The sequence below is a fragment of the Etheostoma cragini genome, chromosome 24, assembly GCF_013103735.1.
Source record: "Etheostoma cragini isolate CJK2018 chromosome 24, CSU_Ecrag_1.0, whole genome shotgun sequence".
NCBI classification, from domain to species: domain Eukaryota; kingdom Metazoa; phylum Chordata; class Actinopteri; order Perciformes; family Percidae; genus Etheostoma; species Etheostoma cragini.
The window spans coordinates 2,797,679-2,822,569 of NC_048430.1; the positions used below are offsets into that span (position 1 = coordinate 2,797,679).

Below are 24,891 nucleotides of genomic sequence, written 5' to 3' on the forward strand. Positions count from 1 at the left end.
TACTGCTTTCCATTTTGCTGGACAGAGTCAGCTGCCGACAGAAGAACCAACGGGTGGAAATGTTTACTACTAGGAGAAAAATCTTTAAGAACAAAAACACATCCGTTTATCATCCTCAAACACAAACCTTCCGGAACAAATACCCTGTCAACAGAGAGAAATCATCCGTGGATAAAAGAAGCTGTTACACTATTTGTCTATCACTCGCTGCAATCAGATCCATCCTGGATCCCATACGTCACTGCTGCAATACCCGGTTTTATGTTTCAGTTCACAATTCAAAGCAATTAGTAAGCTGTGTCAAATAAAAGCTCTTGTGATTTAAAATGCAATTGATGTAACATGTTTAAGGTGTGCGTCACTTCTCTCTGTGCATGAGTACACAGAGAAGTAAAACCCAGCGTAATTATCAAAGGCTTACATAATTCTAATCTTTCTCTGTTACATGCTGGGAGAATTAGAAGTAGAATAGAGACTGCAGCTAGGGATGGAGGGGCTATTTTGGTCCGTGGACGTAGCCATTTCCTTTCTGCCTCCTGACTGATCTCCTCCTCATCCTCATTTTCCTTCTCATGAACAAAACGTCTGCGCCGAGTGGTCGGGAAGTGCTTATCACAGCCACAATTTTCCAGAAATGGGAACTTAATAAGAAATCATTCCAAACATCTCACAGGCACGTCTGTAGGAATGTGTTGAAGTATAGTTTTTTTTAGCAGATTGCAAATGAAACCAGGTACTGTATGCTTGTCAGATTATGGAGGAAGAAGCATTCAGCAAGCCAATTGGTTTCTTCCGTTTTCTGCTGTGACAGAGTAATGGTCAATTGAACTTTAAATGATCAATTTGGAATCAAAGAGCGCATGATCAATGCCCTAATGGAGGAAATACCAATGTTCTCTTTCTGTGATGTAGGAGCGCTGAAACTGGCTCTGACAGCCTGTCTTTCAGGCCCGCAGCTCTTCTCCTTGTGCGTCAGAGTGTCTGTCTGTGCGTGTGTGGATATGGAAAAAGTTGGCACACCGCATGAAGATTTCAGATTTTTATGGTGAGAACATGCTGTGAAAAAAGGAGCAAGGTAGAACACATTCACGTACACATGCGTACCAAAGAGAGAGAGAGAGAGAGAGTCCATCAAGGACAAATTTACATGACTGGATGCTGCATATTTTTATTGGACACATTTCCTGCGAGAAATTGCCTTTCTGTAGAGTGCAGCTTAATCAGTCAGGGAGGGGGGGAACACACTGCAGACTGTTTGTTCTTTGATATTCTTATGAAGCCAAACACCACAGAGTAACTACAAGATTTCACTGATCAACACGGCGCTAGATCACAAACATGACACAGAGGATCCTTTAAGTCCTCCTGCATTTTTTTAAATAGACTAAAATTGCCCTTCCTCATGAAGCACATTGTTTTTCCCAGTTGTAATTTTTATCGAATTAAGGAAACATTTTCTCTGCTTTGAGGACATTCAAAGCACTTGCTAATGAATAAATAAATACAAGTCACAACTGCAGTGCCAAAATAAGCCATTAGAAGAAGAAGTAAGATACAAAATGTTTATGTTGCCATGACAAATACATCCATCATAAATATTAAGACACCATTCGGCAGTCCAACAAAGAGCTAGGAGGATTTTTGGCAGATTCACAGCGGAGAGTAAAGCACAATGAATCAAACAGTCAGTTCGTTGGTGTTTCAGTCTCTGTGCCCCCCCCCCCCTCCTCACCACCTCACTACCTGGCTGCTGTAGTCCTCTGTAGTGGCTACCTCCTCTAGCCCCTTTGCCTGCTCCTCTTCCCCCGGCCCCACTCCTTCTCCTCCTCCCCCCCCTCCCAGTCTCCACAGCTCGGCCAGATAGGTCCTGTGCAGCCGCTGCCTCTGCTGCCTTTCCCGCCACCGCCGCAGACGCTCCTCCCGGTGCTGCCTCTGGCGGTTGTACTGGTAGCGCTGCAGGAACAGCTCCTTGGCGTACTCGTACAGCTCCACGTCGAGTGCGTTCAGCCCCTCGATGCGCCAGCGCACCTTCTCGCTGATGCCCACGCTTGCGGCACGTGTGCTGTTGATCTGCGTGAAGGCCCGGATGAAGCGCAGGCCGAACGTCCGCTCGAACAGGTACTGCGTCTTGCGCTGGAACTCCGTCAGGCCGTAGAAGGCCATGTTGCGCAGGTTGGCCTTGGCGCTGGCGAGCAGCACGCGGCCGCGCTCCAGCTCGCTCACCGTCGACATGTTGTAGCAGCCCACCAGGCTGAGGTCGGCCAGCATGCGGACCTGCCTGTTGTTGGCGAGGTTGGAGGGGCAGCTCATGAAGTCCACCAGGGGCACGCCGGTCCAGTCTTCGCCGCTGTAGCAGGCGGGGAGCTCATCCTGAGTGGGCGGGCGGCCGTCACACATGTGGAGGGCAGTTTTCCAGGTGGCCCCACGCTGCACATGCTTCCACTCACTGAGGTAGCGTGACACGGGGTCGCGTAGCATGGTGATGTAGTAGAAGTTCCTGCGGAGACACATAAAGAGATACATAAGATGAGCTCAACGACATTGTGTCCAGATAGTCTTTCTGTGATTTAAAGGAATTCTGGGATTGAGATAGACGCTCCTCATTTGCATACAGTAGCTTGGATTCTACTTGATGCAAAAGAGGAGCGGGTGACTCTGCGCCCCGCATCTCCTAAGTCCCTGCACTACCAGAATGCATTGCACGGCTACTCACATAGACGTTGATTGGGAAGTGCTGGAACCAAGAGGCAGTAAGCTAAATTTTTACTTTTGTATAGATTATATGAATTTTAGTTCAGTCTTATCACCCCAGCATTCTTTTTTAAAACCTCTGTAACTAAATTACAAGTATTATGTTTAGATGTGAGTGCAGTGAATGACAAAGGTTGAACAAAACTGTCTGGCAAAACACCACATGCTACATCTTTAACACTGTGTACAAGATGACATTATACATCAAATTTCTCATTTCCTGCTGCAGTTAAAAAAGAAATATGAACAGGTAGACAAACCACAGCGCTGGAAGTATATAGAGTGCAGGGAGTGTGATTAGGGTTTAAATGAAAAACATTATTGAGTGCGTCTGAGGATGTTAGAAAAATAATGACACAGAAAGCAATGCAAACAGGTATAGCATTTAATATCCTGCAGATGTGCAATTATTTTAGTTTTTGTCCCGCCGGTTTGCTCCTGCCTACCTCTGGTAATGAGTTTTTTTCCGTCTCCAGCACCTTTCGTGTTTCTGGATGGCTCTGATATGCCAAGAACGGCGCTTTAAAAACTGCTGTAACACAGCTGCCTTAAAAACCTTTCAACAAACTCAGCTTTCCGCTCTTATCTTTTGAGTTCAGAGATGACTGGCATCACAGTGAGCTAAGGTGAGTGAAGGAGTCAGCGGCGAGAGAATTTGCAAAAGTGTTTTTTCGTAAAAGGAAAACAACATAGATAAAAGTGAAATGGAAAATGGTCATCTTGTGCGCAAAGATCACCGTGACCTTGTGATGTAAGAGACAGCAACAACATATAAAGGCCAGATAAAAAGCTGAACATTTTATTTCTTTCATTCCTCAGGGCTGCAGTTTATTTTCTGGGAGCTTTCATTCAACAGCTAAATAAAGAATTCAGATTCAAGGACAGTTTACAGCAATGCTGCTCAATCACAAGAGTGATCCTTTTCCCTTTTTATCCCCATACAAAGCCTACAGTCTGATAACTTATGTCCAAACTATAAACAACCGCAGTCAACACTGATTAGTAGAACAGTCAGCGATATGTGAGGCTGATTTGGCATCATATTATGTTTCTATGACACATTTAGTGCAGTCCTGCTGCTCCTCTTCGCCAGAGTTAATGTCCAATCACATCTCTTCTATTTCTCAAATAGGACACAATATTGGTCCTAAATTAGCTACTTAAAAAAAATATGATTAGAAAATGAAGCTCTAGGCTGACATCATTGTTGTCCTTTGCAAATGGCAAAACACACCTTTAAGAGCACACATGAAAGCCATATTCTTGTTGCAACTATTTTGATCTATTTTTTATAAAATTCATCTCAAAAGTGAAGGTTGAATTCCAACATCCATTTCGGGAAGAAAAGAAAAACACCCAGCAAAAAAATTAAGAAAAATAGAGAAAAATCTATTCCACACACTCCCTAATGTCTCCTGTCATTTCGGAACATGTAATTCCTTCCCTGTCCTGCGGTTGCCCCCGGTGTGTTCCTACCTTTCAACATCACCTGACCTCCACACACACCTGCACACCTGCTCCATATTTCCTCATCAGCTCCTCGGCGTACCAGTCCGTCAGTTGTTTGCTGCGATCTTAGCTGTTACTGCTACTTTTGATGATGACCCCTTGCCTTCGCCACTCTGGACTGCCTGCCTGTTGTCAGTAAGTTATGTTGTTTTTTATCTTACTTGTTTTGTATATAAAATATGCATTGGAGTCCTTTTTAACTATTTATGGTTCAAGAAAAAGCTTATCTCCCTGATTGCATTTCATAAAGGATAGCGTAAAAGGAAAGTTTAAAAAGCTTCAATTGCATCAAAGCCTTGACTGCAGTCATTTCTTGAAAGAAACTGATAAGGTATTTTTCTCAGTCTGCAGGCAGAGTTATTCACAAAGTCATTCTTGGAATAAATGTTTACTGTATTTTTAGTATAATAAGACAACCCTCATAAGACCCAATTCTTTTATAAGACTCATTATTGAAAACATTTTTGAAGATCAAATCTTGTTTTTGTAAAGATATATTTTATTCAAAAATAACGATAAAAAAACACATTGAATAAATCAAGGTAGGCTGTTATTAACATCTTTTAAATAAAATCATGTTTTCAATATCTTTCAGATGAAACTGGATCATTTAAATTAAGCTTAAAATGTAATCACATTTGTAAATGAACAACTTATGGTTTGGTAGTCTACTGGTAAGCATATTTTTGAAAGCAATTCGGCAATGCATCTCATGTCAAACGTTCTGACAGCTTCAGCAGCAGCAGCGTCTCCAGGGAGAGAGATGGATATGGATAACTCATGGAGAGACGCACTCTAGACAGCATAACACAAACTCAGTGCTTTGGTTTACGCTAACTACGTTGGGCTCAGGTCAGACAGAAAAAGAAATGCCTCCTGGATCACTATTTGGCAGCATCTGCTGTTGTGAATTTATATTAACACTTAAAAGTCTAGAACTTGGAATACAGGACGACCCCACTTTTATAAATATATTTCCACGTAGAAAAATATTGTTTTATTTTTGAGCCCATACAGTAAATTTTCTACTTTGTTGAAATATATCCAACTATGCTTAAGGATGGTATGGTATGTGATTTGTGATTTGTAACTGTTAAAATGCATTGATTGCCATGAGTTAAGTCCTTTTGTTCTAATTCTGTTGGATATTAGCTGTGAAAACTGGCCTTTTTACAATGGGAGCATTAGTACAGCTGTGATTGTTTCGAGTTCACAGCCAAACTGAGAAATCAGATTGATTGAGGGGGAAGCTGTGTTACTGAGCAAAGAGGACACAGCCTCTAAAAGGTTCACAATTTAGCAATTATTGCCAGACGGCAGATATCAATCAGCTGTGATATATGCTTAAGTGAGTGCCATGATGATATCACAGCAGAACACACCCGCAGACAGGCCCACCACCCGGAGATAATGGCCTTCCACAGTGGAAGCAAAGTGAATTACCCTGCCATCTTCGTCGGGTTATACGGACAGCACTAGATGGATGGACACACACAAGTGCCTCACAAAGCGGCCTTTGTTGTACTTCCTGGAATATAGCTCAGTCTTCTCCTCTTCCCTGTGCCTATCATCCATCTGTACAGCTAACCACAAGACAGCCAGATCAATAAATGTCCATGCAACCCCCCCCGCCTTTCTGCGTCTATGCTTTCATTGTGACCTATTGACAAAGAGCAGCAAATGTCAAAGCTCTCCACTTGCTTGTGTCAGGGACAGAGGACTAAGATTAAGAAGGTCAAGAATAATTACTCGTTGGAGGAATGGCGGAGGATTTCTCATGCAGCATTTAGTAAGGGTTGGTAGGAGGGGCTCTGCAGGTATCTGACGTTTTCTATAGAAACATTTCACTTAAAAATGGAAGCTCTTCCTAAACCTGGAATTGCTTGTTTTGTCCACTTGAAAGAAGAAAACAAGCTAAAAAAACTCCACTGACGTATTATCACTGATATGGCTAGCATGTTAGCAAAAATTAGCTTATGGTTACAAGTGGAACATTTATTACATAATTGTCTTTTTTTTTTTTTTTTTACATAACCACGGTTTCTTTGTTTAACTGCTAACATTAGCTAATGTCTTAAGGCGTGGGACTGGTAACCGTTGATTTTGTTTTAGATATGCCAAATTCTAAAAGTGATTATTGGTCGGAGTATTTATTTTGATTATTTATGTTGTTGTTGGCACCTGGCCCTATACAGGTTCATAGCAACAAAAATGATGAGAGGTGACATAGTTTTATTTTTCAAATAATAAATAAATGAAGAGGCCTTGATTACTTCATAGGGTGTGTACTTGTTGTCTTACATTATCTGGTTCACGTAAAAGTGAAAAAACCAAAAGATGTATGCAGGAATTCCTTCAAAAGTTTAATTTTTTGAAAAAGTAATCAATAAATCTTTTTAAATTTGATTGAAAATGTATTGTACAGCAAAATCTGGACTTGTTGCAGCTCTCTTCACTAGATAGTTAACTGCTGTTTGATGGAAAGTGTTGTACAGTGGGTCTAGGAACAACACTGATGAGAGTGGTGAGAATAATAATAAAAAATAAAAATTGGCTTAAAGATGCTAAAACTCCTAGCTAATGGGAACGGCAGTGTCGGACGATTTTTCTGTGGGTCCGTAACCAGAAGTGATCCCCTTCTTATCACAGGTAGGAATTTGATTTATTGTTGATATAAAAGTATTGATCATAGCAGCTTGAAATGTATTGGTGCTTCTAAACTCTTCAGTGTTCTTGTCAAATCCCCGCATCTCCAAAGATGAAATAGTGTTGAGAACATTTTGTTGGTTGAGGCATTCCTGAGTTAAACAACCCTTTTTTTTTTAACATTGATCTCTCCTAAACATCATCCGCCCTCCGCCCCGGTTCATTCCATGCCATTGCTAAATAGCTTTAGTCTTTCAGGCCTGAACAGGACAAAGATGGAACAAGTTTCGATGCTCTTGGATACCTGATTGATCGAGGCCAAAATCGAATGTTCTCAGAGAGATTTTCAGTAAATGTACAAGAAACTGATTGTCTCACCTAATAGCACATTCATTGGCAACACAACATGTGTGTGTTTGTGTAATCATGCATAGTTGTTTCAAATCCTAAAATGTTGAATCAGCTTGTCATATTTAGCTAGCAATCAATCCAACGCTTCGTTTGTGCCCTTCTCGTTTCCTGTCACCTTCCTCAAAACAGCAAACTTGCAAACTATTGATTGCCCTCTCTCTCTCTCTCTCTCTCTCTCTCTCTCTCTCTCTCTGTCTCTCTCCCCAATTATCTCTCTTTCACTCTCTAAATCACCATCAAAAAAGCTACAGAGGAAACTGGCAGCAAAAGATCAATATAGGCCTTGTTAATTCACTCACTCCCATCAAGGACACAGTCAAGTCTAATGATGAGAGCCTTGATGGAGGCTGTTTATGCTGAAGAAGCAGCCCAAAAAAAAGAATCTGGATCGATAGCAATCTTATTTATATCACATTTTAAAAATTGAAAAAACCTCATGTTGGCTTTTAGTTGAGGCGTTTCTGGAGAGTGGTTTCACTGCTCCAGCCGCCCCCCCGCCCCTCCCCCCTCCACTGTTCCAACGAGCGCCGTCAATGAAGTATCACTTTGGAAGCCGTTTCTATCTGCCAAGTTGGGAGAAGGAGCCAGTTGGAAAACAAGCACGGGACTGCACATCGATTTCACACTGTAGTCAGGGTGTTGATAACTCACACAGTTGGAGCAGATCCATTTTGAAGGTGTTTCTGTGCCCACAAGGGATCCTTTAACCACTGCCTTCAAGAGGCAGTTATCTGAAGAACAGAAATCACTTTTAAATAGATGGCTTCAAACACATTTAAAATAAACCCACCAGCAACTTAAAGAACGATGTACTTGAATGTAAAAGGACTGTGTGTATTCAAGTCAATAAATATGTTTAACCATTTGAACTATGCAATTGAAACGGTCCTCCAGCGCCTACGGTGCAATCTATTTTTCATTTCTTGGAGTATCTTCAAATGCTTTATATCCCCAAAATCAGCACAAGCTCAGCAAAAAGGTTGAGTCAATAAACCCTATAATTAATACAAGTGAAATTTTATATTAAATTCCAAAAACTCAAGGTGCCCGGATAGCTCAGAGCGGGTGTCCATGTATAGAGGTTTACCCCTCGACGCAGCGGGCCCTTTGCTACATGTCATCTCCCCCCCTCCCCCTTTCATGTCTTCTGCTGTCCTATCAAAATAAAGGCTTAAAATGAACTTAAAACTCAGTAAATTGAACGTTGTTTTTGTTTTTAAGATATGCTTTGCATTTTTATGAGCAGATTGTAAAGCCGTTTTCATACTTTGATCTGCAATAGAACAGTCCATCTGTGGTTTTTGCACCAGGCATAATGTACAAGAGATCACAAGTGTACAAGATGTGAAAGCAAAAAGAATGAATGCTCCAGCTGTTATGGTTTTTATTTTATTTTATCACCTGACTCTGCAGTTCACCTCAACTATACAGAGTGTTTCAGCAGATTGTTTTAGTTTTACAACCCGCAGCTTCAATGCTCTTCTATAGTTCGTAAGTCAAAGCACAGCTACACTTTTAAGATTTTTGCTTATTAAGTAATGGATATTTAATGTGATTTTACACAAATAAGCCCAGAAATGAAACCAAATCTCTTCTTAAAATGGCAATGTTTCCAGTGTGTGATGTGTTGACAGAGCATTGAAAAAGGGAGAGCATTCAGCCCTTAGATCAGGAAGGCTTTTGTGGATAACCACATCAAATATTGGCCTCGTTTGATTTTTACCTTAGCCAACTTAACTGTGGGTGAATGGGTAACTCCGTACAAATGGGAAAAGCTTTACAACACAGCAGAGGGGCTCAAATTCCCAAAAAGTAAATGAGGCTGGCAATTAGTCTGCATGTTTAAAAGGGATGTTGTCAAGTTGACTGAGAGAAGCTGCTCAGCTGCTCAGAGACGGGTGAGTGTCATCGCATCCGTCTCCAGAAAAAGAAGTCAGACGGGATCCATTTTCACGCATCTGATTCTCTCTCTTGTACTAATTTAATCTTTGTGTTCCAATTACAGGCAAAATGAGACCCCATTTCCATCTATGCACAGTGGGATCACTATCCAACAAGCACGCACACACACAAAAACAACACTTTAGCCTGTGATTATCAGTCAATAGCAAGGGCTGGGTAACGTTAAAAAAATTCAATACAGGAACTGATACTGTGAATTTGATAAAGTTTCGTGACCAATATAATAAAATTATAGCATTACACGTTAAAAAAACGTTCAGCTGATTTACACCTATGTGGTGGAAACTGTAGTCTCTGTGCGTAATGTAGTGTTTTTCCTGCATGCCTGCACCACCAGCATTATCAGATCTTTGTACAAGCATGCTTATTGGCTCACTGATGCTGATAAGATTTATTGAATGACGAGGCATTTTTTTTTAAACTAGGGAGGCAATTTGGTAGGGGGCCATGAAGTATCAAAGTCTGGTACCCTGCCCTATCAGTAGCACAGCTTTCCCTCCACAATATAGTCCAGTTCTAATGCATATCGGCAGGTTACATCACTCGATAAATTCCACAAAAGCACAGAGTGTGAGGAGAGACAGGATGAGCAAGGAGACTGGTGCTGCACTATGATCTTCATTGGTCGCAGATATGAGATGCTATTTTGGGCGATAAAGGAAAAGCCCCAGGGATGCTGATGTGGAGACGAGGGAGCCGAGAGCGATTCAGGAAAGACGAGGTGTCTGGGCAAGCGAGGGTGTGAGATATGGTTTTGCTGTAAAGTAGGTGATAGCCTATGGGAGGAGCTGCAGCCAACATTCACTAAAATACAAAATCATCTTTACATAGAAACTCTTCTCCCAAGGATAAACTCATCCATCTATATTTATTAAACTCTGGCTGCGTTTCAGGTAGCTACATTTTAACAGAGTTCATTTTGTTCTTAACAACACCCACGTCAAGGGTAGTGTACATCCACACACGAAACATCCTGGCGTGTGCAGCTTTATGGGCTTAGCCTTAACCTTTCCTTGACATCTTAATCTTTGCAGCTTTGTGAGGTGTCAACCAGTCCTCTAGGTCCATGTAGATATGGAAAGGATAAATGGGGGAATGTACTCTGAAAAAGGTCACATCTACCCACACAAACTACTGAGGGATTTCTGAAAGGCAATCCACTTTTGAGCAATATGTGAAGGCTGCTTTCAACAGTGCTGCATGTTTTTCTTGCTGCTTTGGACTTTTGGAAGTTGTGAGTGATTTACAGCTTGTATCCTTCCTCATCTTATTATGATTATTACTATGTAAATGAAATGTAAGGTGCAGCATGCTAGATCCCACTTATATAAGGTTCACCTAGAAGAGAGATGAAATATTTTGACCAATCTGAGGCATTTCCCATGCAATTGAACAGTTTCATTCCATGATGTCTTATCTGCCATCCATCCTACAAAAAGTCTGACGGCACAAGACAGAAACCAAGAGGCAGTTTGATGGATAACGCATAATGATCTGTCTAGCAGAGACTTCCTCCCTGTGATGGTTTCTCTCTTTTAACAAACGCACTTTTGTTAAAAAAAAAAAAACTTAAATCTAGTCGACGGGTTTCTATATAAATCTAGACTTCTGAATTAATCCGCCCTCCTCCCTTCCTCCTCCCCCATATAATAAAACCTGTCTTCGACTGCCCCTAATCCCTCTAAGGAGTGTGGAGATTACCAAGATCCTCTGAATATCTCACATTTCTCACAAGAAGGCAACACGCTGCTCACTGTCATGAAGGGAGTGCTCTGAGGGGTTTGTTTTAACAGAAACAACAGACTTTGTGTGTAAGTAACTTGATCCTATACTCCACTGTACAATCAGTTTTTTTAAGAGAAATGTGTCCTATTAAAGGAATTCAAAGTAGCATACATTATTAGCTAGTTCTGGTCATTGCCATATTGAGCTCTCTGCAGCTCCATTATGCCAACAGCACATCTCTAACAGCTGATTTAAAACAAATCTCTCTCTCCCTCTCTTTTTACTCTTTCTCAAACATTCACAAATTAAGATACTATCTCATAATTTTGATAGATATAATAACTCTAAGATACTAATTCATGATTACGAGACATTTTCTCATACGTAGTAAGCAAGGACATTTTGAAAGCAATCATCCAAATGACAAAACTAGGAAAACAGGCCTGGGATGATAACCAGATTATGTTTGAATCCCATTTTGTTTTGAAAAACTATGCAGTGGAATACAAGATCAAGGTAAAGCAATTTACTGTATATAACTATGAGAAAATATCATGATTAAGCCTTGTTTCAAAATAAAAACGTTATATTTTTTCCATGCCTTCCCACACTGTCTTAGTAGCTGCTGGTTAAATCTTGCACTAGTAGTACTGGGTATTTTAAACTAAATTAGTTAATTGGCGAGTAGGGCATTTAGCCTGTGTTAGTAAAAGACATATATTTTTACACCACGTTGGTTTTACAAGCTGCCAAATAATAAATGTTTTCACATAGGAACCTGTGGTAATTACTAGCAGGATGTATGGGAATTTTCCCATAAGACCTTGCTGCCTGTATAAGTGTGTCAACACGAGCTGTAAACAGAACATCAGAATCCACCACTGCTGGTTTGGAAATCATTATCAGTTCATTATCAAATTCACACTCATGCAACAGATTGCACAGCCATGCAGCTGCTGTCATTTTCTTTTGCTTTAAGTTCAAATGCAGATTTTAAGTGGTTCAATAGCTTACACACATCAGGGATCTGTCAAAGTGTGTCAAATGCGAAAAGAAAATGGGCAGTGTGTGTGTGAATTGTGTTGAAATGCATTGTGGAGTGAAAGAGCAGTTCATAACCGTAGAACATCAATGTATAACGATGCAGGTGATTTCAGTTTGAAAGCAAAAACAAGTCCTAATAGTAAACTATGACAGTAAATCATGAGATTATGGACAATATTGATCAAAGTTGTTATATTATAATTTTTAAAACTATTGGAGTGACACAGGCTAGCTCACATTTCCCATGATATTTGCAGACTGTTGCATAAATTACATTTCATATACATTCAGCCAGACGTCATTGACAGGCTGGTGAGGATATGTTGTGTCATAAGTGTGAAGAGACACAACTGAGCACACTTAACATCTATACGTACCTTGTTGGCTAACATGTGACGTCATTCCCTTCGCCTCCTCCAGAGTGTCGTGTAAGGATAGGACGTTTTGACAAAACCTACAACTAAATGCCAGAGATGCTCTCAAGTCTCTGAGCTAGAGTCCAGGTCAACTCTCAAGTCTCTGAGCTAGAGTCCAGGTCAACTCTCAAGTCTCTGAGCTAGAGTCCAGGTCAACTTTCAAGTCTCTGAGCTAGAGTCCAAGTCAACTCTCAAGTCTCTGAGCTAGAGTCCATGTATATTTTGCATTCAACACTTTGTTTTGGGCCTTGTTGCATGAAGTTTTTAGAGCCAAAGCTTATGATGAACGGCACAGCAGCTGCTGGTGCGGTCAACATGTTGGTTTTCCTCTCTCACATGTGGCCGCACGCAGCAGATACATTATGTAATACGTGTTACTTGGTTAGGTTATAGGTCACGCAGGGAGGGGAATAACACTTATCAGACATTTCTTTAATGATTGTTCACGAGTCCCGCATCTTGAGTCCCAGTTGAGTCTGAAGTTACTGGGTTTGTGACTTAAGTGCAACTCAAATCAGTCTCAAACTCAAGTCCCCATCTCTGCTAAATGCTACCTGAAGAGACTAGTGCTTTATCAGGCTATATCCCAGCATCATGCTGCAGCATAGGCCAAAAATAAAACTCCAGTGTCAGGTACTGTGCACATACCTTTCCACCCACAAGAAGTGACGAATCAGAACTTGAGAGAAATGCAAACTGTCTCATAAAATGTACAGAATCCAACGCACCTTCTGCCTCTTTTAGTTCCCTTACAGTGAGACTACTGTATGTAAAATTGTAGCTAGTGATGGGATAATGGTTAATGGAATTTAGTTAACAGTACTCTAAAGCCTGAGTTATGCTTTCCACTTGGACGAAGCAGAAGCCGAATTGTGAAAGGGAAATATTTGGATCTTTTATACTCCGTGCGGGGTTTCTCCTCATGGCAAACCAGCAGCTCCTCAAAGTTCTCCATTCCTGTCCCCATTGTTAGGAAGTGACAGAAGTTCAGGGACAGCCGAGATCCCGACGCATGAAACCCCCACGAAGGGGTGTGTCTCATGATGTAAGGTGCATAACCGTAGCACCTGTGGAGCCCAGTCATAAAGTTAGCCCTCTGACTCTGTAGTAGTGTCTGTCACACTGATATTTACCTACACTTAGATAACATTAGCTGTTTAGTTTTTCAAATTAAGCAAGGACATTTTTTACTGCTTATGAACTCAACTTTTCCTTAATCAAAGAAATGTGTGGGCTATTTTCTCAAAAATCCCATAGTCCTCACTTTAAGGCATCACAGATCCACTGGGAGCGGTTTGAATGACTTCTGGACTGAAGGGCCCATTTTTTTATTTTTTATGTCAATCAGCGTTCTTGTCACATTGAGTTTATACAATAATGTGGGTCTGTCAGCAGTTTGAATTAACTTGATGTGTAAGCTTCAAGACTGACATTACAGTCAAAAGCAACGTTGACAGTAAAAGGGCAGTATTACGCCTAAGGCATTTAAGAAACACACTCTGTTTCAAACTGAACACATTTTCTCAATAATAAACATCCCTCTATGAAATGTCTGCATATGTCTCTTTTTAGCAGAGGAATAAAACTGACTTACTTTGACTGCAAGGGGAGATTAATGTCAAAACTTGCAACCAAATGTATTTTGCCCTTATAGTCTATTAAATATGTCAGTGAAACATGGTATAGCAATTGAAAACAAAAAAAGCCCAAATATCTTGGAAACTTCATATTGATAAAATCATCTTTTTCACCATTCCTGTGTGAATACTAAACCTTGTCAACTTTCTGCATATTTTTGCATATTTTTCTGCCTTTAGTGTCATTGCAGTCACCAGCAATAGGTTGCCATTTCCAAATGAATAGCTTAAACCACCTTAACTGTGTCTAGAATGAACTGGGCTAATTAGACTCAGGATGATCTGTGTGCTGGCCAGCCTGCATTCTTTGCTCTAATCTGAAATAATGAGGTCAGTAATAATGTTACACTCTCTGACTGCTCAGTGTGAGGTCGGCTGTCGAGGACGAAGAGGGCAGCCTGGCAATTGAAAGAGGTTTTATATCTGGCTTGTACAGCAAATGTGTAGCCCGCTGCGATGTGAATGCCGGGGCTTCATGCTGCGTGCAAAGCCTTGCAGGAGCCCCTGACCGATGGTGTGCCCATCAAAAAGTACTTGTACAAGCCACGTCTTTCTCGCTGAAGTTTGTGTATTAGGGGCGACATGGCCCGACAGAAGAAGGTTGGATGGCTAGATTGGGGGGGGGGCATTATGTGCTGCTTAAGTTAAGTCAAGAGTGAATGGATAGAGGAAGAATCTAAACAAGAGCTAAATTCAACTAATCTGCTCTGATTAGGCAAAGGTTCATTAATACATTGGCCTCTAATTTCCATAATGCATCACTAGCCGAAACTGGTTGTTATACCAAATCGTCTAATGACCTTGGAGCTAATTAGTGATAATTCTCTAATTTTCTTGGTAATTATTTGTATGCATGTATCTATAGTTATGCTATGGGTTGGGTACATGGGTGCTGGTTCAATTTGTATTCCATAGTACTGAGTATTTATATGAGTTCTTTTTCTTCTTTACCAAAAACAAAAGTTGAACAATACACTTCTAGAGACATGCTGTATATCGTAAGACATTTTCTAAAAACTGTTACCATAACACACAACAGAAGTGGATGGAAAAGTGCATTAATTTGCATTTAGTGTGTAGTGAAGTAGGAATTTCAGTATATAAGTAAAGAGACTATTTGGAAGGGATTTGTAGGAATGCCATGTTGTGTATCTTGTGCTCAAGAGTTAAATAAACTAGTGTAGGATCTGAGGGCTGGGATAAGACTCTGCAAACTGCACCACACCTGGCAGGATGTAGCTTCAACATAGATGTGGGCGTCATCCATTCCCATGACGTTTGTTCCCTGACTGTCTGCATTCCCATTGCTGTATATGACTTGTATAAGACGAGAGTCATCCTTCAAAGCACGCTATTACTGAGTTGGATTGTGTTTTGCAATCGGATTAGGAAAAAACATTTTTGAGTGCTTTATAAACTACAGAGAATTGGTTCAGCCTGAAATACTCTCAATGATTATGTCTGGACTTCAGGTACCAAGTACAGTATAAAGCAATGGGGATTATATTGGAAAAAATAAGTAATCTCTCTCTCTCTTTAATGGGCCGAAGCACACGCATTTTACAGAATAGATCAGAGTAGCATAGAATATTATATTAAGCTGGGCAGTAACTTGTCTTAACACCAAATCCAGACACACATACCCATGCACATCTTCCTGTGCGTCACAGTCCATCATGGAAGGGCTACATCGCCCAAAGTGACAGGACAAGGGCCTTTCAGGTCTGATAAAACTGCAATGTTAAAACCCGTTGGCAACACATCATCAAGTGCCCAATAAGCTCTGGCTTGTCTTTATTCAGCAGTTTTAATCCAAAACGACAGAAGTGCTTCATTAAATGTGTCTGTCTATTTCCATGTGGTACGCTAAACTTTTTCATGTTTTTATTTCCCTGTGTGGACAGATAATCAACCAGACATTATCCCCCGGGAAATTACATCGTCATGTGACAGATGTGTGGCTGTTGAATGAGTTATGACTCATAATTTGTCCAACCAATTCACGGGTATAGATTGAGTTATGAATCATGGTGCTCACATTTTGATACCTTCCTCCAAATATATATGTATATTGCATCTGGTCAACTGTGCACACAAGACTTTACTGAGATCCTGAGGAATTGAAGAATTTATAAATCACGACAAAATTTCATGTCAAAAATATGTTTCAACATCTTAATCAGGGTCATTAAAAACAGCAGATACAAATGTGTACTTGAGCAAGACGCTGAAATCCCTAAAGCTGCTCAGGAGCTGTGATGACCTCTGACCTGCCAGAAAATAGTGTTTTGCTACAGGGATCAAAAAAGTATTGCATTATCAGAGAGTACTCTTCAAGATCGCTTGGTGCAGTATCATATTATATCAGATTTGGTCTGCTGCTGTAATAAACAACAGACAAATCTGTAAATTAACACCCACAAGAGTTCATTCACTGCTTATTAGCTCTGAGTGGAAACATGACTCTTTAATAAACTTAATAGCAGGAAATTTGCTGCATAGCCCAGATTTGGACCCATCTTTTTAAAATGAATCCAACTCATGTCAGCCTTGCAATCAGCCTTGTACACAGCTAAGTGCCAATATAAATGAGTGCTGATTTTTTTTTTTTTTCTTCCCTGACTATTATATTGAACTGACAAGTGTTGACTGGGGTGTTGTTGACTCAATCATAGTGCTCATATGGCTCTGAGGCGCCTCGTTAAAACTACTTAAAAGTGTTCAATTAATTCTGATGGCTGCCACAGAGGACAGTTAATGGACTGGAAGGCTTCTTAAAGGCGCTTCCCGCCCCCCTTTAACTGCTCTCTGTAACATATGGAGATTTGTTCTCTGGACCAACTGCAAGGCAAATTGGCTCAAACACGCAGGCGACACACCTCGGAGGACCCTGTCCTTCTTAAGTGATTTACTCCCTTAAGCTGAGCTGTATTGGTGCTGTAATTACAGGAATTTGAGAAAGACCTTCAGTAGAGGTGGCGGCCTGTCTATTGGCTGCCTCCGAATGTGTCCGGGGAGACGGCTGCTGGTGTTAATACTGCGGCTTTAACGGCACTATACCCTGCATTACATGCCAAAAAGAACATGTGTGGCATGAGTAGCCTTGCAGGAAACTGAAAGATAGTGAGGAAATTGTGCCACAACCTACACTGTTTTAAAAAATCCATTTACCTTGATGTAGTTTTTCTAGATAAGCAAAAGAAGCTTAACAGCTCACTCATATCTCCTGACAAACCCCTGATGTTTGTTTGATTAACCCATTACAAACCATTATGAAAATTGTCATTCCGTTTCTGTCAGTTGACTTATCAATGAATCGACTAATCATTTCAATTATACTGAGGATTCTGAAGTGCACTCTCATAAATTCTTTAACACTTACAAGTATTTTGTGATTTATTACTGCTCAGTAGTAATTCATCTTGTTTTGAACTTGCTTGTTCAATGACCCACGGATTAAATGAAACACTTTACAATAGGGCACACAAAAAAGTAGGTTGTTAATGCTAAAGGAATGAGGAATGAAAGGAATGTATGAGTAACGAATGGTTAGTTAATGAGTAGTTACTGGTTGCGATTAAGCACTATTGTTTAATTACTGTTAAACAGAGAACAGGTAGTTAGTGTTAAATGAATGGGTAAAGAATGATTAGTTAAGCATTCACTACCATGGGGAATGAGCGGAGGTTAATCATTAATGAATGATTAGTTTAGCATTCACTACCATCAGTTAAGCATTGTGGTACCTGGAGGTATCATACTGAGTGGTTAATCATTAAGGTTTAATTAATAAGGAGTCATTTATTTATTTTGTTTAAATTATGAATGAGTTAGTGGCTGCCCACTTATTGACGTGACCTGTCCTGCAGGTCACGTCACACCTCACCTTTTGGTCTTTTGGGCACTTTTCTTGTCCCTCTTGTTCATCACTACAGGCACACAGCTCGTGAGCTCGGTCCAGTCCGCGTGCAACCCGCAACTCCAGCCTGTGGAGAACCGGGAGAAGAGCCACGACTCGGCTCTGCCGGGCCGGTGGCAGGTGCATTTCCTCTGGCCGGGCATGCAGTCGCAGGGCTGCTCCAGCTGGATGTTTTTGACCAGGTGGCGCCCAAACGTCGTCCCCCCGGTCTTCTGAATGTGGAGGAACACCATCACATCATCTCCTCGGATGCTGAAGTCAACGTGCCTGTCCAGGTCCCGCTCCGTGAAGTTAAATTTGGATGTGATTTTGGAGGGTAGGTCCTCGTCCACCTCGTTGTAAACTAACTCAAACCCTGATGAGTACCGCTGGAAAAGCCCCTTCTCGTCACTTCTAAAGTAGCAGGTGTTGCTGTCCGCCGGGCACACATACTGGTAGCCGACCATTAAGAAGAGCACGGCCGCAATGGGAATGAAGACGAGTCTATTGAACTTCTCTTCCATGGTGGGCAACTGTAAATCACGCCGCCGGCACAAACGGTAACGTGATGTCCGAGTCGTGTCCCTCTTCCCCTTGTCTCATCCTGCCGCTTCACTTCAGCTACGCGGAGCTACTGTCTGTTAAAAATCTGGAGTTCCCCGCGGGCAGGTTTCCTGTAGGGCAGCTTGGACTGGCCTCGTCCGGCACGAGAACAGGTCCACTTCTCCAACTTGAAGCTGTCACACTAAACATTCAGTAATTTTCTAAAACATTCAGACATCTTTTTTTTTCTTCTTAAATCTGTCAAACTGCATGCAATGACACCTTACGAGACGTCAGTGCGGAACGGCACATCCCCGCGCGAGGAGCGTTCTGGCTCGGATTCACCAAGGCAAACTGCTGATCGGTATCTGAGCCAGGAGCACCCGCGACAAGTTAGACACAATTCACACAATGACTTCCTGCCAAGACTTTCAAAATAAAAAATGTTAGAACATATTGCAAAATGTATCTCACATAGTATAACGCGATTAGAGAAATATCTAAATTTCCAAATTTCAATTCAATAAACAACCACTGACAGTCTTATGTAATGTCTACATTCAAAACAAAATTTAAACATTTTTAAAAGGGTGACTATAAAATGAAAGATAAAAAAGTAGTAAATCTCAAATATTACTTTATTGCACCTCATGAACGTATTCAAATCGATTTATCTAAAGTGCCAATATATGGCTATGCTTTTGTCACACAAAAATCCCAACTTGGTTGAAATGCATGTACCTCATAGTGACAGCATTGATCTAGTTTGGAGATTCATCATTTGGACTGCCACCTCTGCATGAAGAGTCAGAGCCAACAACAAGTTTGAAAAGTGGGGCCTCTACTTCAGGCCCTACTGTCAAGCTAAAATTATTTTACTGTAAAGTTTTACTATTGTCCATCAGGTCAACTATTACAGACATAGGCTGTGAGAAAGCTTGAATATATAAAAAGTATTGCACAGTATATGATACTAGCTGTTCTTAAATGTAACAGGTTTCCAGTTCCCAGTCCCAGTGTCTAATCATCCAGAGTAATGCACCCCTGAATTATTTTTGGTATAGGCATGTATGTCACCCCAAGGTCGTTTACCAGAGAGCCGAAACTAAGTATAATTTAGCAGTTAAAATAATTCCCTTCAAGCTCAGGCTTGCTTTTATTTTGAAGACCAAACAATAATGTTTCCGGTTCGGTTCTGGCTGGCTTGACTGTACATCTGCGTCTGTCATCTGTCCCGGCTGCCGAGCAGGTGACGCAACCGCATCTCTAATCACACACACACACACACACGCACGCACGCACGCACGCACGCGCGCGCACACACACAGGCAATTTGAGTCGTCTAGAACAACTGCTGCCAGAAAATCACTACTTCCAATGCTATAGTCTTTAGGAAACGTATTGGGACTTAAAGCGTGAATGATGTAAACACCAGTGATATTAATGTTATGTTTGACTTATTTTGTTATGTTTATTCCATAATGTATTATGTTGATACTGATATAAGGGGCTCATGTCTTTTGTACTGGAGTGTATCTGCTGAACGACAATAAAGATATTGTCTTAATATATGAATGTTTGTAAGATGAAGAAGTACTGTGAAAATTTGACTTCTGTGATTTAAATTATACTGCCAGCAGGAAGGAGTTAAATCCTCAGGGGAGCTCTACGAGCCATTTCAGCACCATGGACAGATTCCAAGTGTGTGTGTGTGTGTGTGTGTGTGTGTGTGTGTGTGTGTGTGTTAGAGAGAGATGGACACTACAGGCTAGAACTAAATATATTTTTACAACAGGAATGAGTTAAATCCTCAGGCGAGCCTGACCAGTTATTTCAGTACCATGGACAGTTTCCAACATGTCAAGTCAATAATTAGTCAAGTCAGTAATCGGTTTTACATAGGTTTTCCAGAGGCCGCCAACAGACTTGATGCAGTACAATATATGGACCCTACAGGCCAGAACTAAAGACATTTTATCCCTTAGTAATGCATTTCTGTTAAGCCTACGTTGATCAAAAGCTTTTGTTATTCTTCAGTAAATGCTCTCCATCCAGGGATTTAAACAGGATGCACTTTGGTATGTATTGTATTCAATCCTCTTTCTGCACTTTGCCCTCTTGCTTATAAACATTGAATTAATCTAAATAGGAGTTTGGTCTGTGGCTCACTCCTCTTTGTGTTTAATAGGACTCACTTTCCTTCCTCCTGAGGGAGGCTGGTTATGGAGTTGGGGCATGTAAGGAATCTGTTATGGAAAGTGTCAGTACAAAAAAATTTCTTATTTTCTAAAGGTCATGCAGAAGTGAACTGCTGGACATGAAGAATTTTTCCAGTGATGATAACATCCTGTGTCAGTGTGCTCTTTACCTGTAAGGCCTCCTCCAGATATGACATGATGCAGTCCTCATTTTGCAAAAGAAAACTTTTTCTACAAATGGCACGCTGATTAAAATCTGAGCAGAATCCCTGATGGGTAAGAATCTGCATTGATATTTTGTGCAGTGAAGTGTGACTTGTGTTGTTCTGGCTGTGCAGCTGGGATATTTACGAGGTCCCTGACGCTCACTACACAAGCCTTATGAGAAATAACCTCGGGAAGTGCTGAGTCAGCCGGCTGCAGCAATGCACAGGGCTCCCAATAATGGAACTGAAGCTTGCTGGAAATTAGGATCGGATTGGTTTGGGATTTCTGTTTATACGTTTTTGTCTTTTTATGTATTTTGTATTTATTGGAATTATTGATTTTAAAAACGTTGACAGAGTTCATTTTTTGACTCTTGCAGTGGGACCTCTGGTGAGTTGAGTTTCTGGGCATTTATAGCAAATGAGCAGTCCGAGACACTATTAAGGAAAGCAAATAGAATGTACAGCATAACTGCTGTTCTGGAAGAAGGGAAAACATTTTAAGCGGAAAAAACTTTTTTTCCCTTCATACTAAAAGTTATGCAAAAAAAGAGGTAAAGACACAGCACCTTAATCTGTGATGTTTTTTATGTATTTGTTTTTTTAGTATTACAATGGGTGAAATGCATAATTTGACAAAACTGCTAGCTTTATCTGATCACATCATCATCATCACATCTATAGGTGGCAGCTGTGCTCATGTGAAAACGAAGCCTCAATCATGCAGACTTGCTCTGTTAACTGTCTTCTCGTGCACATGGCCGTGCTGTCATGGCGAGAGCTGCTTCTTCTTCCTCCTCTCGTGCCTCCTCTGCTCTGTTCCACCGTGCTTTTCCGTGTGCTAGCCCTCTCCTGTGGTGTCTTCTGTCATGCCACACCTGCCCACTAGCTGTCACTGATCACGTGATCGTCCCCTGGCTGCTTAGCTGCTCCTCATCCCCCCCATTAGTCCCTGTGTTTTTAATGGGCCGACTGTCTGCTGAGGTGTGTCAGAAATTGTTGCCTAATTTTCTGTATGTGTCCTAACTCCCTGTTGTCTTGGATGGTTTGCTGCCTGCCTCCAGGTTTGGTTGTTGTGCTGACTGGCAACCTGATGCTGATTACAAGCATGAAGTCTGTTAAACTCATTAGCTGTTACAGGTGCTGGAACCACTGGGGGACAAAGTCAGAATGCCGTATAGTGGTGCCGCGTCAGCATTAACAGACAGAAACAGCAAACTGTCAGGGTATTTGTATTAATTTATTTTTATTTATGTATAGTTTTATGGGCTGCGAAAGCCAAGGCAGATGCATGTAATTGCATTTTAATGTACAATTGTACTTTTACAATAAAACTTAAATTTTAGGGTTGAAATGGCCATATCTGAAGTTTCTTTTGTAATTACTTACTTGAGTTCTTGTTTAAAAAAGAGCTTTTTCTTTGCAATATTTTAGAAAAGCACTTCACCGAGAAGCTGTGTACCTTTTTGTTAACCTTCATCTAATAATTTAGCACATTAAATTGTAACTTTTGGCTGTCAGATTTTCTGTGTCGTTGACAGAAATTGGTCCCAGTTACCTCAGCACCAGATGCAGGAATGACTGCAGAAAAAGCCAAGTTGCCAAATGGTGAAACCAGCGAACAAAAACCTAACTATCTGGATGTTAAAACAATGTTTTTTTTCAGCCACTAATCAAACCAAATGTTCAGATGAGTCGGAATTTTATCCAGCAACGACATAAGAGTGTACCGCCATGCTAGTGCCTCTGTGTTTCAGCTAAACTTCTGCATTCTCACAGTGGCCATGCTAACATGTTGAGGTTTAGCTGGTATTTTAAACATGGTCAATTCAGTATCTTTGTTTAATTAGCTTTTGTTAGCTACTTTTGCTGCCTAACATATTTGGAGACTTTTTACAATGAGTGAAACTGTGAACAGTGTAGCTCCTTTGGGCTGAAACTATTGTATTAGTGTTCATATTGGATTTTATTTAGACTAGATGTTGATGATGGTGTCCTTGCAGGCATTCTGCTACAGTTCTGTTACAACTTGGCTGGAGTTACATGGTTGCTGTCACAATATCTCTGGAAGTATTGGACAAAAAGAAAAAAAGCTTACATTGACTAACTTAACACGTTTTGTTAGTGGTCACTTTTAAATCCTCTCCGTTTAAAAAAAAAAAAGGATTCAGCTATTCTCTCAAATATGTCACAGATCTTCTTTAAGGAGCGGTGTACCTTTTGTTGACCTTCATCTAATAATTGAGCATTTTAGAACGTAACATCCTAGCAGTCAATACTCATTTGCTTTGCAATAGAAGGCAGAAATGTATTTCCTAATTGGCAGGATTGAACGTCCAGATTGTAAAATCACATTTTTAGATGCCACCTTTGGTTTCAGTGAACTGACAACTCTGGCCGTTTGCCTCAGCTGCATGTGGCGCGAGTGACTGAATATGTTGGAACTCTTCTCCACAGGGATCCACCAGCAAGCCCACAGACCTGCAGTGCAACCAAGGTAGCGAGCCAACCTGTGCCCGGATCCCACCGCAGCTCCATCCAAAGCATTCAACCAAAAGGGACACTCTCTCCACTTGGTCCCGCATGAAAAGGAAGCTGTTGAGCTGTTGAGCTGTTGGCCCATGCTGTGCACCCTGGCAGCTCGACAAAGAATAACCCAGAATGGCTTACTCTCTGCTACAGTGCCAGGGCGTTGAAAAATGCAGATTGTATCACAGACCTCCTCTCCAACAGGTAATTGAAGCTTTGGGGGACATGGTTGGTGGTGTATGGTGGCGGCCCGATCAACTTTTCTGTCTTTACTATCAGCACTGATGGATGTTTATCGTCTCCTTGAAACAGGGCCCGCATGTCACTTCCAGCAGATGATGATTACAGCCCCTGAATGAATGTCAGGGGGGTAAATTACTGTAATTTCACTCGTCAAGCGTGATTGTCGTATGTACCCCAATATTACGCTCACCTTTTTCTGGCTGCGTTGATTCATTTAAACTGCTATGCAATTTCACTGCCAAACGTACCACAAGTATCACATGTATTATTTCTTTTTTTTTACTTTTGAGGTTGTGTATATCCTTGTGTCAAATTTCAGAAAGCTATTTTACACTTTTCCATCAAATTGTGATGCGATGATAGTAAAACATCAGGTTGAGATTGTGACTCCCATTGCACCGGTCCATACAACCTGCGCTGATAAGGCTGTTGGACATTTAGCTTCTGTAGATGAGAGTCCATCTGAATGTTATCAGTAGTTGCAGTCAGTGTGCGTGGTAGTGTAATATTCTGCTTCTATGTTGCAGCAGACTGGGCTAGCACCTGGTCCCATCTAGTTTGTCAAGTCTGAGTATCATGGTTTTTCCTTAAGATCATTGTTTGAATGCAGTAAAAAGCCACTTTTTAGAATAATAAATAGAAGAAAGGTGTCACAGAGATAAGTCCAAATGTCATCCAGACAGTAACTAATGACTGGCGCACTGAAAATGGAGTCTTTGCCCTTATATTGTCTAGCTACCACCTGGAACCCCCAGAATATTGGCTTTGCCCCCAAAGGCTAACTCGTCGTGACAGACGTTGGGTCGAGATTGTGTTTTCATCCTAATGTTGTAATAATCCTTCAAACGCATCAAACACATAAATGGTACCTCTGAAACCCTTTATTTCCAATAACTTGCCCTGCAGTTTTCCGCTGCAGCTCAAACCATGTTGTCTTGAAGGCCCATAAACCCTCACAGTAAAAGCTCCTCACTTTTCACGAGGCCTAAAATATGCTGAAATTTCAGATTGTCCAGACTTTCTTAAATGCAATACAAACACTTTATTTAATTTCTTAATAACCATAACCAATGCATTTTTACATGCAATGGATGCGTTAAAAGTGGAAGGGGGCCACTGAGGCTTCATGTGCACAGTACAGGGTCCTGATTTCTGTGCTAGTGGTTTGTTAGG

General features: G+C 41.1%; 1 protein-coding gene across 2 annotated transcripts; it reads right to left on the bottom strand.

The window, feature by feature from the left end:
• Positions 1–1,026: 1,026 nt before the first annotated feature.
• Positions 1,027–24,271, bottom strand: LOC117939279 (heparan-sulfate 6-O-sulfotransferase 3-B-like). 2 transcript variants are annotated; one of them, XM_034864497.1, is made up of 3 exons: positions 24,262–24,271; positions 17,988–18,808; positions 1,027–2,497 (listed from the first exon to the last, which is right to left on the bottom strand). In XM_034864497.1, exons 2-3 carry the CDS (start codon positions 18,521–18,523, stop codon positions 1,729–1,731), a joined length of 1,305 nt encoding a protein of 434 aa, XP_034720388.1. In that variant the 5' UTR covers positions 18,524–18,808; positions 24,262–24,271; the 3' UTR covers positions 1,027–1,728. The 2 variants fall into 2 exon arrangements, with proteins under 2 accessions (XP_034720388.1, XP_034720387.1); XM_034864496.1 differs by lacking the exon at positions 24,262–24,271 and having other exon boundaries at positions 17,988–18,935.
• Between the last annotated feature and the right edge of the window lie 620 nt (positions 24,272–24,891).